Genomic DNA, 15,608 nt, shown 5'->3' with positions numbered 1-15,608 from the left:
CATCTGGGCTTAAACGCTTCTCTGACCTGTGCCACACGCCAGTCTCACCCAAGCCACAATGACAACCTCTAAATGTGCCTGGTACCTCCATCCCCCCTGTTCTTCAAAGTTAGGCACCCAGTGCTCCTGGAATGTTCTTGGGTTGTTACTTCTTGTTTCCACTGGAACATTGTAGACCCTTTTTTTTTAAACATGTAAATTCTTTACATTCTTGTTAACTATACATCTCTGGTGGTATGTGGATTTGATCTGAATATCCACTTTCAAACTGATTTTCAAACTGATATTTGTGGTTTAAGAGGTCTCTCATTGTAATGATTATGCTGTTGTGGAGAAAATGTATTTGCAGTACATACAGTGAGTCCCAAATGGAGAATGTTTGCTTGAGCTGTACCCAGAGGGAAGGGCTTTGGTCGTCTGTCATTTTTGGGGGCTTGAGGCAGCCTGGGGCCAGACAGATTATGCAAAATCACCCGATTCCCATCCAAACACCACGTCACAGCTCTCAGCTCATATCAGGTCTAATGCTGCACAGTGAACGGACTTTGGGACCTGTGGGTGTTTTATGGACTTTTATAGTTTGATTGCTCTGTGTAAAAAAACATGGGGAACTTACGCACACTATCAAAGTACATATATCTCAATCAGAGGTCAACAGATAGTTCCTAAAGGATCATCTATGTTTGAATGAATCAGATAAGCAGACCTCTCATTGCCCCTGAATTACTGTAGCTGAATTAGACTCAGGGAATCCAGACTGAGCAGATGGGAAACTTTATGTCAGTATGATTAATAATGATGGTAAAAGTCAGTGTTGGCAAAGACTGGCTGGCCTTGGTTGGAAGCCCACAGTCCCATTGACTGTTGTTGTGAGTGTGCCAGGGAAAAGGGCGGGGAGGAGACAGTGGCTGTCTCACACACTCATATCTGTATCAGAGCCAGGGCACTGACACACACACAGCCCGGTGTCTGACACAGCAGAATGCCAGCCTCAGAGATGAAGGTGGCGAGACCAGGCCTTGCATAACGAGAAGTGTGTGTGTGTGTGTGTGTGTGTGTGCGTGTGTGTGTGTGTGTGTGTGTGTGTGTGTATGTGTGTATGTGTGTGTGCGTGTGTGTGTTGGGGTTTACTGAAAAAAGAAAAGGCGTTGTTGGTAATGGAGAAGTCTGAGGGTAGTGGGATTTGTGTGTGTGTGTGTGTGTGTGTGTGTGTGTGTGTGTGTGTGTGTGTGTGTGTGTGTATGTGTGTAGTGGGATTTGCCACAGAGTTGATGTGACGGAAGAGAAATCTTTTCCTGGAAGAGGCTTAAGGTCAGAGTGTGTATGTGACAGTGTGTGTGTGTGTGTGTATATGTGACAGTGTGTGTGTATGTGACAGTGTGTGTATATGTGACAGTGTGTGTGTGTGTGTGTATGTATATGTGACAGTGTGTGTGTGTTAATGGAAAAAGTGGTGCTCCTGGACCAGTGCCCACCTGCCAAACAACAGAGCGATCTCAACACACACACAAGTCACCTCCACCATTAGCTTTCTGCTCCCAAAACCTCTGATGTGTTCCAGACGTCTTTGGATAAAGCATGAATGTGACTCCGTGTCAGACAGCGCGCCACTCTCTGCCTGGCCCATAACGTTACAGATGTATAACAAATTTAAGCCATGTATAGATTCAAGTTTGCAACACTCAGTTTGTGATGAACTCTGTTGGACCTACAGAGTTGTAGTTTAATGGTCCTAATAACAACCACAATTAATGAACCAGATGGAGCACTTGGAACTAAACCTGGTTCTGGGGGGCCAAAGTCATGTGACTTTTTTCACCCATCATTTCATTATTTTGGGATGATGTTAACCTTGGAAACAGGTGTGTGTGTGTGTGTGTGTGTGTGTGTGTGTGTGTGTGTGTGTGAGATCTTCAACCACTCAGAAACCTTGCTGTGTGAGGAATCTGAAAATTAGCAGGACTTTGGGTCTGTAGTAGCGGATCTGGGGAACCTGAACATAAAGCTTTGGGTGGAACAGAGCACAGAACTGAGACAAAGCTATAGCAATGAGACTGACAACTAACCTTGGTGATGCTTTAAAGAGCAAGAGAGTGCACCTGCACCAGCTTTTTAACTGAAATGACAAAAAGTCTGTCTATTACAGTGGCAAGCGTCTGAGGACCAAGCACAGGATGGCGCACCAGTGTTTTCTATAGGCAAAGACATTTCACTCAAGGTTGTGAGTGTTCTGGTACTTTCTATAGAAAATGTGTGGTTTACTCTAGCGCCTTGCTGAGATTTGCCTCCTTGTGTTTGCTGTGTAAATAAAGAAGATGGCTTAGTCACTTCTGTATGTGGGCTAAGGGTAAAGTGCATGAAATCCAACGCTTAATGTGTCCCCTGTCCGAGTCTGAGTCCGACTCCAACTCCAGCAGACTGGCAGGCCCTGCTGCTGAGACGTAGAGCCAGTTTCAGACTTGAACAGGCTTGTCTCTTATCTCTGACCTATGGTGTCTGTTTCAGAGAAGAAAACTGTTTGTCTGGTCTCTGGCACAAGACTTACACTCTTTGCAAAAGATAAAATTGAGCCGAATGTGCTGGAATTGCACCACTAAGAGCATTTTTGGACACTGTTTAGAGACAGGAGCACTGGTTTTTCTTGAACATTCAGAACATCCCTCCCAAAACAGAAGAGAGGACTGCTCATGGTAGCATGAGAAACTTCACAGCAGACCAAATATACACTCACACACACAACACAACAGCCTGAACATACACTCACACACACAACACAACAGCCTGAATATACGCTCACACACACAACACAACAGCCTGAACATACACTCACACACACAACACAACAGCCTGAACATACGCTCACACACACAACACAACAGCCTGAACATACGCTCACACACACAACACAACAGCCTGAATATACACTCACACACACAACACAACAGCCTGAACATACACTCACACACACAACACAACAGCCTGAACATACACTCACACACACAACACAACAGCCTGAACATACACTCACACACACAACACAACAGCCTGAACATACACTCACACACACAACACAACAGCCTGAACATACACTCACACACACAACAAAACACCTGCTGTATGTGAAGGCCTGTGTTTTACTGATGTATTTATAGTTTTCAGAAGAAATCTCCCCCCCCCCAAAGCCGTGACCCAGGCCCAGCAGACAGAGCACTGCAGCTGCGTCACACAGTGACCCGGGTCTAGTTTCACTCTCTGAGAACACAGGAGGGGGAGGGCAGGGGAAGATTGCATTGAGGTTGTTTACCTCATTTTCAAAATCACTGGAGGTGTCAAGGAAACCGGTTCCAGCCAGCCATGAGCCAGCCAGGCAAGAGGTGACAGCTAAAGCCACCTCGGCTCTGCAGACAGGTTACACAGCGTTTGGAAAGCACGCCTGCCATGCGAGGCCTGCGGGAACATACAAGCTACTGTGTTCCCCATGCATGCAAAGGACAGAGAGAATGACAGGTAGCATCTCTACAGTTCCATCAGTGTGGAGAATGGGTTTGGCCATAGTAATCAGAGTGGTATTCCATTGTTCCTCTCTCTCTCTTCCTTTCTCTCTCTCCCACATACACAAGTTTGTGCGATAGCTCTGATAATTATCTGCGTTTTTGCCATAATCATTTTCACAGTTTGGTGAGGAGGCTTTGGTCAAAATCCATTGCATGCATATACATGTTTGTGCGTGTACTTGTAGTTTGCACCTGGCTCAAAAACTGTTGCTGTTTGCTGAAATCCTTCAACTCTAAACAAACATCTTTAAGCAAACACCTTAATCATTTTAAGGTGTTGATCACATTGAACTGTTTTGCCGTTTATGGTAACCTAACTGGCTTTGTGAGAGGCTTGGGCGTCACATAGTTGGTCCTTGTTGAATACTGAGGGACCACATGTAGAGTGTCTAAATATCTCACACCGTTTGATGAATATACACGCTTGGTCCTCTTACATAACTTTCATTTGTGCCCCTATTCATATCTAGCACGAAAAGGTCAAACTCCAAATGGCCGCGTTCCCATTAATACATACAACTGAGCTGTGTCCCTACACAGTCAGACGTGTAGCATTCCCGGTTAGCATTCCAGCCACAGACGTTGACTGGTTTCCCGCTGGGAGGACCTGGGTGCTGAACAATCTGCCGCTCACACCAGCAGTGCAGGCCTCGGGGCTCTGCTTCAGTCTGACCTGGGTCAGTCACTCCCCTTCCTCTGTGTGAAGATCCTTAGACATTTCACACACTGCTGTTGCTGCAGGCAGGGCAGGCCTCTCATGATCAGTGTCTGTGCAGGCAGGGCAGGGCTCTCATGATCAGTGTCTGTGCAGGCAGGGCAGGCCTCTCATGATCAGTGTCTGTGCAGGCAGGCCTCTCGTGATCAGTGTCTGTGCAGGCAGGGCAGGCCTCTCGTGATCAGTGTCTGTGCAGGCAGGGCAGGCCTCTCATGATCAGTGTCTGTGCAGGCAGGGCAGGCCTCTCGTGATCAGTGTCTGTGCAGGCAGGGCAGGCCTCTCATGATCAGTGTCTGTGCAGGCAGGGCAGGCCTCTCATGATCAGTGTCTGTGCTGAGTTTAAATCCTGTCCACAAATTAAGAATCGTTTAACATCAGTCTGAAAGAGAAACCAAAGTCGCCCCTGTAGAAAGTTTATTTTTTAACGTACTAGCCCCGAGCATAAACCGATGCAAATATTTTATTTAATGGAGTAAATTGTTATCGATTGTTAGGAAGCAGTAACCGGAAGAATATCTCATTGTTTGAAAAGAAAAAAAAATCCCTTTCAGTCAATTTAATCTTTTTCTTTAATGTTTTTCCGCCTCTTCATCACAAACCAGTCATACCACATTTCAGAACCTGCCAGTCTTTCTAGGAGTAAAGTGAAACTGTCCTCTGACGGTGTGTTTGTGACACTGAGGTACGGCCCAGGTTCACGCCGAGAAAAATACCAGGATGAGCAGGAAGATGAAGGGGCAGCGTGCGGCAGCGGGTCCTGATGATGTCACAGGACGCAGATAAAACAGTAGAGGAGGCATCTGCAGGGTTTCATTCCACTGAGCGCTCAGTGGCTCTGCACATGCTGTTGTTCGCCTTGACCCCAATCCCCTTTGTCACATCAATTGAATGCTGACAAAACTCACAACCATTCTCCACCCCCTCCGCCCCCCCCCCCCCCCCCACACACACACACCCACACCCCACCCTACAAACCTGATGACCCCCCCAGCCCGTGGACTCCCGCTGATGCAGAGCTCATAAACCAGATGTATGCAGTTCAGAACAGGCTTTTGATTGATTGCATGCAGATGCCCCCAGCACACGCCCACCGCTACCCCATGTATGGATTGGCTGACACGTATGGTGAGGCATTATGCAACTTTAATAGGTTTGAGGGGAGAGGGAAAGGAATCTGGGTACATATTGTTATTTCCACGCTGTCTCTTCCTCCGGTACTGCAAACTCACCTCTGTCTGTGTTCAGTCTGTTTTAAAGTCACTGGACAGCCATGGTTCTGAGGCGGAACCAGCGCTGTAATCCCAGACAAGATACAAGCCCCTCTCACTGACTGGACGAACATTCAGTCCTGTGTGAGCTCAGCTGCCACCTGAAAAACATGGTGCGAAACTTAACCAGTCTGGATCAAGTCCAGACCTGTGTGGAAAAAGGGCCGTGTAAATGAAGTAACATTTAAGTGATCCAATAAACACACGTGATTAAATGTCTTATCCTGGTCAGGGGAAATTAGCCAATCAAAGCCTGGGCATCAGTTAGGCAAGACACAACCATAATGATATTTAAAATAAATGAATGAAATAAATGTTGAATTTTTTTGTATGTTTTGTATGTGATATATATTTGCACATGTATGTATGTTGACATGAATCTTCATACGTAAACTGGAAAATATTGTTTTTAGATATGCAGAAATGCCGGTAAACAACTGGGCCGGCTGGACCCTGGCCGTAAACAGCTGTGATAAACTTAGCAGAGAGCGTGACATGGAGTTCACAGGACTTGACTGGCTGCCACACTCTCGTGTGCCTATAAAGGAAAGGATCCGCCTTCCCCAGCTCAGACAGAAGACGCTCTCACACAAAGTACTAACATCACCTTTTCCCCACAGAGCCTGGAATACGGAATCAGTCAAATCATCAAGGTAAAGGTCTGTTCATTACTACTGCACCTGATGAGAATTTTACCATGATTTTAAATGCACTGTGGTTTTATATTTTCATAATATTTCTAACACGTGTTATAATTTATTTTACTGAAAATGTACTGTTAGCTAAGTCATATTATAATGTGTGTGTGTTTTTTTTATTTTTCGTTCATGTTATTATACATCTTGTGTCATTTTGTGTCTTAGTTTTTCCATCTGTGTCAGTTTAAATATATTGTTTATGAGGACAGTAGATAGAGCAGATATATGCATGGGTGTAGCTGCAGGTGCTGAAACCAGTCATTTTTAAGCTGATCGGGAATAAAACAGTGTGTGTAAAAAAATTTTTTCCTTAAAGTGGCAACAGTAATAAAATGATCCTCGCTGTTTCTTTGGCCGTTTTACAGGAGTGTTATGACACTGAGGGAAATTGTCTCATATGGTTTTATGGACAAAGAAACTGCAACCAGACCAAAACATCAACAGAAAAACATCCCTGTTGAGGAAACTTGACCGCTTGTCTGCGCAGGCTATCAGGTGCACTGACAGAAAAGAACATTTGTCTGTGCTTGTGAAGACTTGCGAGAGACAGAGTAACTCTGCATTTCTCTAGGCTCATTTGGGTTCAACAGTTTTTTTGGGGGGTTTTTTTACTGACTGGTTCAAATCGGGAACGTGGTTTTCTTGTGAATTTCTCTCCAGGCAGTGAATACCTGGCCCCGTGACCCCGCTGAAACTGTGACAGTTTGAACCGAAGCAGAAGAAAGAGAAAGCGACTCCGTGCGACCATGGTTGGGATCAAGCCCACTGACCTGGCCCCCTCGGCCAGCGTCAAGTTCTTTGGTGCCGGCACGGCCGCGTGCATCGCCGATCTCGTCACCTTTCCCCTGGACACAGCCAAAGTCCGACTCCAGGTCAGGACCAGGTCCAGCTGCCAAAGCTGCAGTTCAGCTTATTCTGACTTTTTTTCTTAATCTAGTTGATATTGTCTCAAAACCAATAGCCTGTTAGGTTTTAATCAATGTTACAATGTATTGTAAAAATAATGTTTCTTTTTTAATTAAAGTACCAGTTGATTGGTTCATTCACTGACTGCAGTTGGTTGGTTGATTGAGCCTAATGGCCCAGCACACACTCGATTTTTTTCAGATCCAGGGAGAGTCCAAGGCAGTGGGGGAAGCGTTGGAAGTGCGGTACCGGGGGGTGTTTGGCACCATTGCCACGATGGTCCGAACCGAGGGCCCGCGGAGTCTGTACAACGGGCTTGTGGCCGGTCTGCAGAGACAGATGAGTTTCGCCTCTGTTCGGATCGGACTCTACGACACCATGAAACAGTTCTACACCAGGGGATCTGAGAGTGAGTCACTTAAATAAACTTATCACTCATCTCTGGAGGCGTGACAGGAGATGACTGTACTATAGGAGATGACTGTACTATAGGAGATGACTGTACTATAGGAGTGGCGGAGCGTTGTTTGCTGAACGGTTTGGTCGTCTCTTCTCAGATGCCAGCATCGTCGCTCGGCTGATGGCGGGTTGCACGACGGGGGCGATGGCAGTGGCGTTCGCTCAGCCCACTGACGTGGTGAAGGTGCGTTTCCAGGCCCAGGCGCGGCTCCCCGACGGGATTAAACGGTACAATGGCACCATGGATGCGTACCGGACCATCGCTCGCGATGAGGGAGTCAGGGGTCTGTGGAAAGGTACTTTACACCCGCATCCAAAAACCTCTACGTTCCCACAGGGGACAAAGACATAAGACAGCCAGTGATAAAGTTTAGGTTCCCACCTGAGAACAGGAATAAGAACCGAAACCTCACGCTTCTTCTTCCTCTATGTTTCTCTTTCAGGCTGCATGCCCAACATCACGCGTAACGCCATTGTCAACTGTGCCGAGCTCGTCACGTATGACATCATAAAGGAGCTTATTTTGAAATATGACCTCATGACAGGTACAGGATCAGTTACGTTTTCTTTGAGGTTCCATTGTTTTGACGCATGCCTGACATCTTGCCTGACAAATTCATTTCTGATGATTTTTATCTCTCCCTAAATGTTCGGCACAGATAACCTGCCCTGTCACTTCACGGCCGCGTTCGGCGCCGGGTTCTGTACCACCATCGTGGCGTCTCCGGTGGACGTTGTGAAGACGCGTTTCATGAATTCCACTGCTTGCCAGTACAGCAGCGCTATGAACTGTGCTGTAACCATGCTGACCAAAGAGGGGCCAACAGCCTTCTATAAAGGGTAGGTGAAAACATACTGCACAAGCCTCCGGATAAAGAACGTCGGTTCTCAGTGTAATGCCTCTCTCTCAGCCGAGTACGGGTGAAAACAGGACTCTCCTCTCTGTCCCCCTCTCTCAGGTTCATGCCCTCTTTCCTAAGGCTGGGATCCTGGAACATAGTCATGTTTGTCTCCTACGAACAAATCAAGAGAGCTATGACAAGAGCTCAACAATCATGGGAATCGCCTTTCTGATCCCGGTCTTTAAGGCTTTCTGATACCGGTCTTTAAGGCTTTCTGATACCTGTCTGCAGATGAGTGAAGGAGAAGGAATGAGGAAAGTTTAGTTTTGTTGTTTGCTCACAGCTTTGTCAGACTGACGCAATCAGACAGAGCACAATGTGAGAGCTGAATGGTGTTTGCTCTACGCCTCAGTCACTCAGGATTATGATCAACCTCGTCTTATCAGCTGGAGATGCACAGAAACGCAGGTCGTGGGCCTTACTGTGGATTTTAAACTGGTCTCCTGCAGCACCTCAGGTTGGACTGACTGAACAGGGACTGTGCCGTGTGGCTCAGCTCCTGTGATAAAGCTTTGAAGGGACTTTAAACTGACACAAGGCCAAAATGTCCAGCAGGACGACAGACACTTTCGCAAAAGCAAGGTCTCTTTCATTTCCCCGTCGTTCTATATGACGGCTTTGTCTTAGCCTGGAGGTCGTCGGCCTCATCGTGAATTAGAATGATGTTTACAGTGTTTCTGCTGCTACTTTCCTCTCTCTGTCTTTATATGTTGTGCTGTCTTACGCTGGGTCCATTAGTCAGTGATTTAAATGTCAAGAGTATTTATAATTGCACTGTGTCTCTCGGTTGGACAGGAGACAGGAGACAAGTCTCAGAGTACAGCTTTTTCTAAAGCCGCATATATTTTCATCAATAAAAGCAAAGGTAAAAAAAATAAGTCACTGTCTTTTCAAATTAAACATATTTGTGTTACTCAGTCAGTACAAACAGAGTAGGCCACTAAGTTTTCATGTGTTTTTATATGTACACACACTCGCGCAGACACGCACGCACACGCGCGCACACACACACACACACATTTATATATATACCAGAGAGAGAGAGAGATACATGTCTAAGGATATGGGTGGATAGATAAATAGATAAATCTCACAGATTGAAACATAACAGATTTCTTTCTTCACTCACTGGCTGAAAACGATTTCAGAGAAAACCAAAGAAAAGTGAAAGAGAAAGTTTTAGACTACTGCACTGATCAGACTGATAGGACTCTCTCTGTCATTAAATCCACATCAGTAAGTCCCTTCAGGTAAAAAAATCAAAAATCAAAAACCGGCCTGTTTTTCTGCCAGACTCACCTTTATGCACTGAAGACATGAATTCATTAATCTGAATTAATACAGTGATGATAGTGAGTAATTAAAAGATGTTTTTAGTATTTAAGTAATTTATGTAAATATTATAATTGCTAACATATTAATAGACAGGATATATTGACAGTAAAGTATGTAACCCCTCCTGTATTTTGCACGAGCGTGTGTGATCGAGCGTGTGTGGGTAAGCGTGTGTGATCGAGCGTATATGATCAGGCGTGTGTTGCTGGGCGTGTGGCTGAGCGTGTGTGGGTGAGAAGGAAGAGTGTGTGATGAACAGGGGACACCCTCAGGAAACAAAACAACATCAAGAACATGTTTTAAGACTTCCTGTCTGTGTGCAGTGGCCTTAACACCTGTTAAAATGAGGTTGTGTTAAATGTTCATTTAATGATCGGTCAAAGAAACAGTCATGCTTTATGAGTAAATATTTGTAACTGTGAAAACTGTTCTTTGTTCACAGACTGTTCTCTGAGTTTTGACAAAGCAAATGCTGTGGACCCCCCCCCCTCCCTTTTTTCCACTTCTGCATTATCTCCTCTTTGTTCTCTTCAGAATCTCTCTCTTCTGTTTGTTTACCACGCAACGATCTTCAGCGGTCACACTCCAACTCACTGATGTGTAGGTGTGTCGTATTCTGTGTCAATATCTTAGCACTGCTGAGTGTCGCTGTAACATCATGACGACTCATAGCCGAACTAAACTGAACAGAAATTACTGTCACCCATTTTACTTTCTGTCTTCGGGCAAAAAACAATTTTACAATTTCCATATTAGTGTGACTTTCAACATTAGCAAGAACTTTGCCGTCGTATCAGTCAAATGAACCTGGTCATGTAAACTAGACGCATTTCTCTGCCTCAGGTTTTTCTCTCCTCTTCCATAATTCACATGATTTATCCATTTAGACTGAGAATAGGACGTGTTTTATCTTACAGAGCTGATTCCTGACATCTCCTGCTCCTAAACACTCACCCATTCATTCACATCACCAGGTTAAAAAACACTTACTGAATACAGACAAAAGGTCAGACATTTATAGTGAGTATGTTTTCATGCAGTTGTTGTCCTAGAGGGAGAATGTGGTATGTTCTTGTGGTAAAGTCAGTGGACATGCAGACCCTTTGACATGATGAACGTGTTCTGAAGCTGTGCGTATGGAACACAGGAACGCCCTGTGGGCCGGCGGCTTCCCTTTGCTCATGGTTACATCCTGTTACAAAGATAAGGTCCGATGATTTGACATGGGGATCATTTACTCACTGAGAAAATCCACTGCCTCCCAGTATGAATGTGACTCAGCAGCACACTGTTCTCAGACGACTGGCTATCTCACTTCCCCTACGAAAATAAAAATGAAGTTTAATCTTACAGTCGCTGAATCTTTCAGCATCTCTGCAACCGTGGTCCAGTACATGTCTGCTGCTTACGATTACTGTCCCAGTCGTCTGACTCAGAAGTCTTTTAGAAGTTTCTCCTGAATTTACGAATAAAATGGAATGAAGAGGCTTTCCTGAGAAGTCAATAATGGAAAACATGTGTGTGTTATGGAAAAGCATGCACTATTGACCTGCATAGACAAAACTACTTTTTTCTTCGGGCCTGAACACAGATAGGCTTATGTCACTAGTACAGCAGAAACTGAAATGGGCCAATAAAAAAGTCTCTTGGAAAAGAGATCTAAATCTAAATGGCACTAACCTTGTTAAGTAAAGGTTGGTGCAATTGTAGCAAAGATAATAGCAAGGATACCCCTACCTTGAACATCTTTCTAATACGGTAGTGAGGGTACAGGACAGCCATTTCACGACAGTCCTCTCACGTGTTTTAGCGTAACTCTATAAATCAGTTATAAAAGACGAAGGACGAGATAGGACTGAATATCCATGTTGGGTGAGACGATCGGGATATAACGTACAAACCAACATCCCTCGTGGACGTTCGTTTTGTGGGGAAAACGTTCATAACATGCCGATAGACAGCAGTTGATACAAAGACGGGTGTGAGAGTCGTTATCTCAGTAATGGTGGTTTAAACACGTGTTTATTTTTTCAGAATGTATGCATTCAAAGACTCTTTTTTTGCGATGCATGATGCTTCTTTGCTTATTTTACATTTTTTTTTAAAAAAACCCTCCAAAACTCGTATTTTACATTTACATTTAATTACAAAACAGTTAGAAAACGTAATGTGAACAACGAATTCTCGATTTTTCTGGATTTGCCTTGGCCCCATCATAAAAGTTCACTCGACAAAGCTAGCCGTACAATGGACGGCTTTGTCGTAAAAGTTCGAACTTCTGCCTATAACCTTCCCCAGACAATATATGGATGACAACTCTAAATGGAGCCTTATAAAAATTAAACCGTCACAGTAACATTTTATTGTAGAATAAATTACCGACAGACTAACGAAAAGAAACGAGCATATTTCGGGTAATAAACCAAGTTCTGCTGGCGTGGCCTTTAGAGGGAACTACACTATCAACCTGATGCAAGACACTAGTTCTGAACAGAACAAACAGCAGCTGTGAGCTGACGTAACAGCGAGACTCGAAGGGGTATAAATTATCCGCCGCTTCCGTTTTCTGCACTCCCTGGCGAGAGTGGTAACCGAACGCTGTGTTGTGGACGCCTTTGTTCTCGTTCCAAAGAGGAATACCTTTTCAGATATCGTCTCAATTTCTTCGTTGAGCTTTTTAGAATTTTATTTTTTGCTGACGATTCCACATCTTATCTTTTAGCGTAAGAAACGTTTATATTTTACAGTTTAAAATTGATTGTTATTGTTTGTGTAGTCCCGTCTGAGACACTGTAAGGACAATTTGAAATGTTTTCAAATTAAGATATATTAATCAATGTCAGTAATGGTTAGTATTTTCTTTATTTTACAGGCTTTGGAGTATGTTTATGTGTCCAGTTTTCAAACATTTTTCTATGGAAGAACAAGGCAACGAAATTATAGCTGAAAGTACCTTCAACCAGAGAGATACTTTTAGAGAATCTTGACTGACGGCGGTGTTCCTTAAGTCAAGGTAACGTACACTGATTTCATTATTTTTCGTTAGGTGACGATATTTTAAACTGTTTAATACATTATTATAAGTAGCGCACTTCCAAGCGTACCATGACTTCAGCGCGAGTTGACAATTAGGACTTGTCTATAATATACTTAGTTCATAGTGTGCGAAAGTTTTGTGTGTGTGTGTGCGTGTCACTTGACTGGTGTCAGAGAGTTCATGTAATTGCTGTCTTGGACATTCAGCAAATCGACCAGTCTATGCACAATACTGATTCAGCACCGTGTAACTCACTGCTACAGCTCTTCCTTTGTTGAGCAGTGTTTGTACAGTTAAGACTAAGCATAGCAACAGGCTGATCAGCCAATGGCTGCGCGTCAGCAGTTCCGTATGTTTAAACATACCGCAGGGCGAGGTCAGGAGTTTGCGTGATAACCGATGACACCCCTCCCACCTCGATGGGGGACACAATGTTCAGGAGATGTTTGTCTCAAAGTGTCTTTGTTCTAATGTAGCCAGTATGGAGATGTAATGTTTCATTTTATTATTTCAGCTTTATTCAAAATTGTTTTTCTGTTCTTTATATTTCAGATCTGGGTAGAGTTCACCTGTCTTGTGTTCACTTCATCGGCCCTCTCATTTCCACCCTTCATCTGAACTACACATTCCTGTAACTTTTGTACAAAAATGGTTGGATTTGGACCTGCTGATATGCCCCCGACGGCTATGGTCAAGTTTGTTGGTGCGGGAACTGCAGCCTGCATCGCCGACCTCTTCACTTTCCCCCTTGACACGGCCAAAGTTCGCCTCCAGGTGAGGTTCCTTCTCTCTGTTTTTCTAGTCGGCACAACTTTCTGACATCTTTTTGTTCCCAGCAGTCAGCCCAGCTGGTGTCCGCAGAACAACCTGCAGCCAACAGAGCACCGGGCAGAAGGAAGGACCATTGTTCTTTATGTATCAGTGACTAAAATAATAAAATAATAAGTTTGTTCTTTTTCGAGGTCCCACACTGACTTCTCTATTTCTCTTGACTTTTTTTTTTTCTCCCATTTTACCCTTGACGCGAGAACAGTAAGCTGATCCAGGAACTGCTGGTTAAACCCTAGGATCCCACACTCTCAGGACCACTTCACCATGGGCACCCCTGGCTAGAGGCTCCACCTCATCCCACCCCCCAACCCCACCCCCCATACTTCCCCTTGTCCCCTCCCAGTTTCTGTAAAGCCTCTCCATGCGCCTTTTGTTCTGTACAGATCCAGGGGGAGACCAAAGGCACGGCCAATGCCAGCCATGGTAAAGCTTTGCAGTACCGTGGAGTGTTTGGCACCATCACCACCATGGTGCGCACAGAAGGTCCGCGGAGTCTCTACAACGGGCTCGTCGCTGGGCTGCAACGCCAGATGAGCTTCGCCTCGGTCCGTATCGGCCTCTACGATTCTGTCAAGCAGTTCTACACCAAAGGCTCGGAGCGTAAGTTTGAATGCTGCGTTTCCAGATTTTGATAATGGTCTTGTACACTTCTCTGTGTGGGCTGAGTGAAATGAAATGCCCTCCGGTGTCTGTGCTCTGTGCTCAGATGTGGGAGTTGGCAGTCGCCTACTGGCAGGCTGTACCACTGGAGCCATGGCGGTTGCTATTGCCCAGCCCACTGATGTGGTAAAGGTCCGGTTTCAGGCCCAGGCTAGCTCTGGGGTCAGCAGGCGTTACCACGGCACCATGGACGCCTATCGGACAATCGCCAAGGAGGAAGGAATTCGAGGGCTGTGGAAAGGTGTGTTTGAGTGTAGAATAACCATGTTTTTGTTTTTGTTTTTTTTTTTTTCCCTCACTCCTGCCTGTAATTCTGTCTGAAGTAACGTCTTCTTCCTCTGCCCAGGGACGAGCCCCAACATTGCCCGCAATGCCATCGTCAACTGCACCGAGCTGGTGACCTATGACCTCATCAAAGATTTTCTGCTGAGATCAACACCTATGACTGGTAGGTGTTGCCCCCCCCCACCCCTACCATAGCGGTGTTTTTCCCTGAGTTAATCATCCCTTGACCATTTGTCAACCCCCTCTCCTTTCCCCCCCATCCCAGATAATCTACCCTGCCATTTCACATCTGCGTTCGGTGCTGGCTTCTGCACCACTGTGATCGCCTCTCCTGTGGATGTGGTGAAGACAAGATACATGAACTCTGCCCTGGGCCAGTACAGCAGTGCGCTGAACTGTGCTCTGGCTATGCTGACCAAAGAGGGGCCTATGGCCTTTTACAAGGGGTAAATCTTGATAACCTTTATCACATTCACAATGTCACGTCTGTTTTTCTTTTTGAGAACTGCCTTCAGCGTTAACGTTTATCCAATGAATCCGCAGATTCATGCCGTCTTTCCTGCGGCTGGGCTCCTGGAACGTGGTGATGTTCGTCACGTACGAGCAGCTGAAACGCGCGATGATGGCGGCTCGTCACAACTGGACCGCCCCTCTCTAGAGCATGGCTGTAGCCCACAGTCTGCCAATGCTGATTGGACCTTTTTTCTCTCTCTCTCTCTTTGTTTTTTTTTGGTTCCTATCATTTTTAATACTCTTATCTACCTCTACTCCTGAAATTTCAGTAGCCTAGTCTTTTCAATTACAGTTTTAAATATGCTTTTATTTCTGCATAGTGTCATTCAAGTGTAGCCTTCAGATTTAAAAGCCAGTCCTCTTTCTATGTTTTTAGACTTTTGGCATGTACTGCTAATAAAGTTACTTTTGAAAATGAGGTTTTGTGTTCTCTCTCCCCCCTGTT

The 15,608-nt window shown here is 45.1% G+C and overlaps 2 protein-coding genes across 2 annotated transcripts; both read left to right on the top strand.

The window, feature by feature from the left end:
* The first annotated feature begins 6,981 nt into the window (after nt 1–6,981).
* On the top strand, nt 6,982–8,674 carry ucp3 (uncoupling protein 3). The gene is made up of 6 exons (XM_030792332.1): nt 6,982–7,107; nt 7,343–7,550; nt 7,699–7,896; nt 8,044–8,145; nt 8,260–8,440; nt 8,560–8,674. The coding sequence occupies exons 1-6, from the start codon at nt 6,982–6,984 to the stop codon at nt 8,672–8,674; spliced, it is 930 nt and encodes a 309-aa protein (XP_030648192.1).
* A 3,743-nt stretch (nt 8,675–12,417) lies between these two features.
* Nucleotides 12,418–15,581, top strand: ucp2 (uncoupling protein 2). Its single transcript, XM_030792330.1, has 8 exons — nt 12,418–12,560; nt 12,710–12,850; nt 13,427–13,648; nt 14,089–14,305; nt 14,412–14,606; nt 14,712–14,813; nt 14,916–15,096; nt 15,194–15,581. Exons 3-8 carry the CDS (start codon nt 13,523–13,525, stop codon nt 15,306–15,308), a joined length of 936 nt encoding a protein of 311 aa, XP_030648190.1. The 5' UTR covers nt 12,418–12,560; nt 12,710–12,850; nt 13,427–13,522; the 3' UTR covers nt 15,309–15,581.
* The last annotated feature ends 27 nt before the right edge of the window (nt 15,582–15,608 follow it).

This window comes from Chanos chanos, chromosome 15, assembly GCF_902362185.1.
Source record: "Chanos chanos chromosome 15, fChaCha1.1, whole genome shotgun sequence".
In the NCBI taxonomy this organism is placed as follows: domain Eukaryota; kingdom Metazoa; phylum Chordata; class Actinopteri; order Gonorynchiformes; family Chanidae; genus Chanos; species Chanos chanos.
The sequence above is the reverse complement of the archived record's forward strand: the minus strand, read 5'-3'. Positions and strand labels throughout refer to the sequence as shown.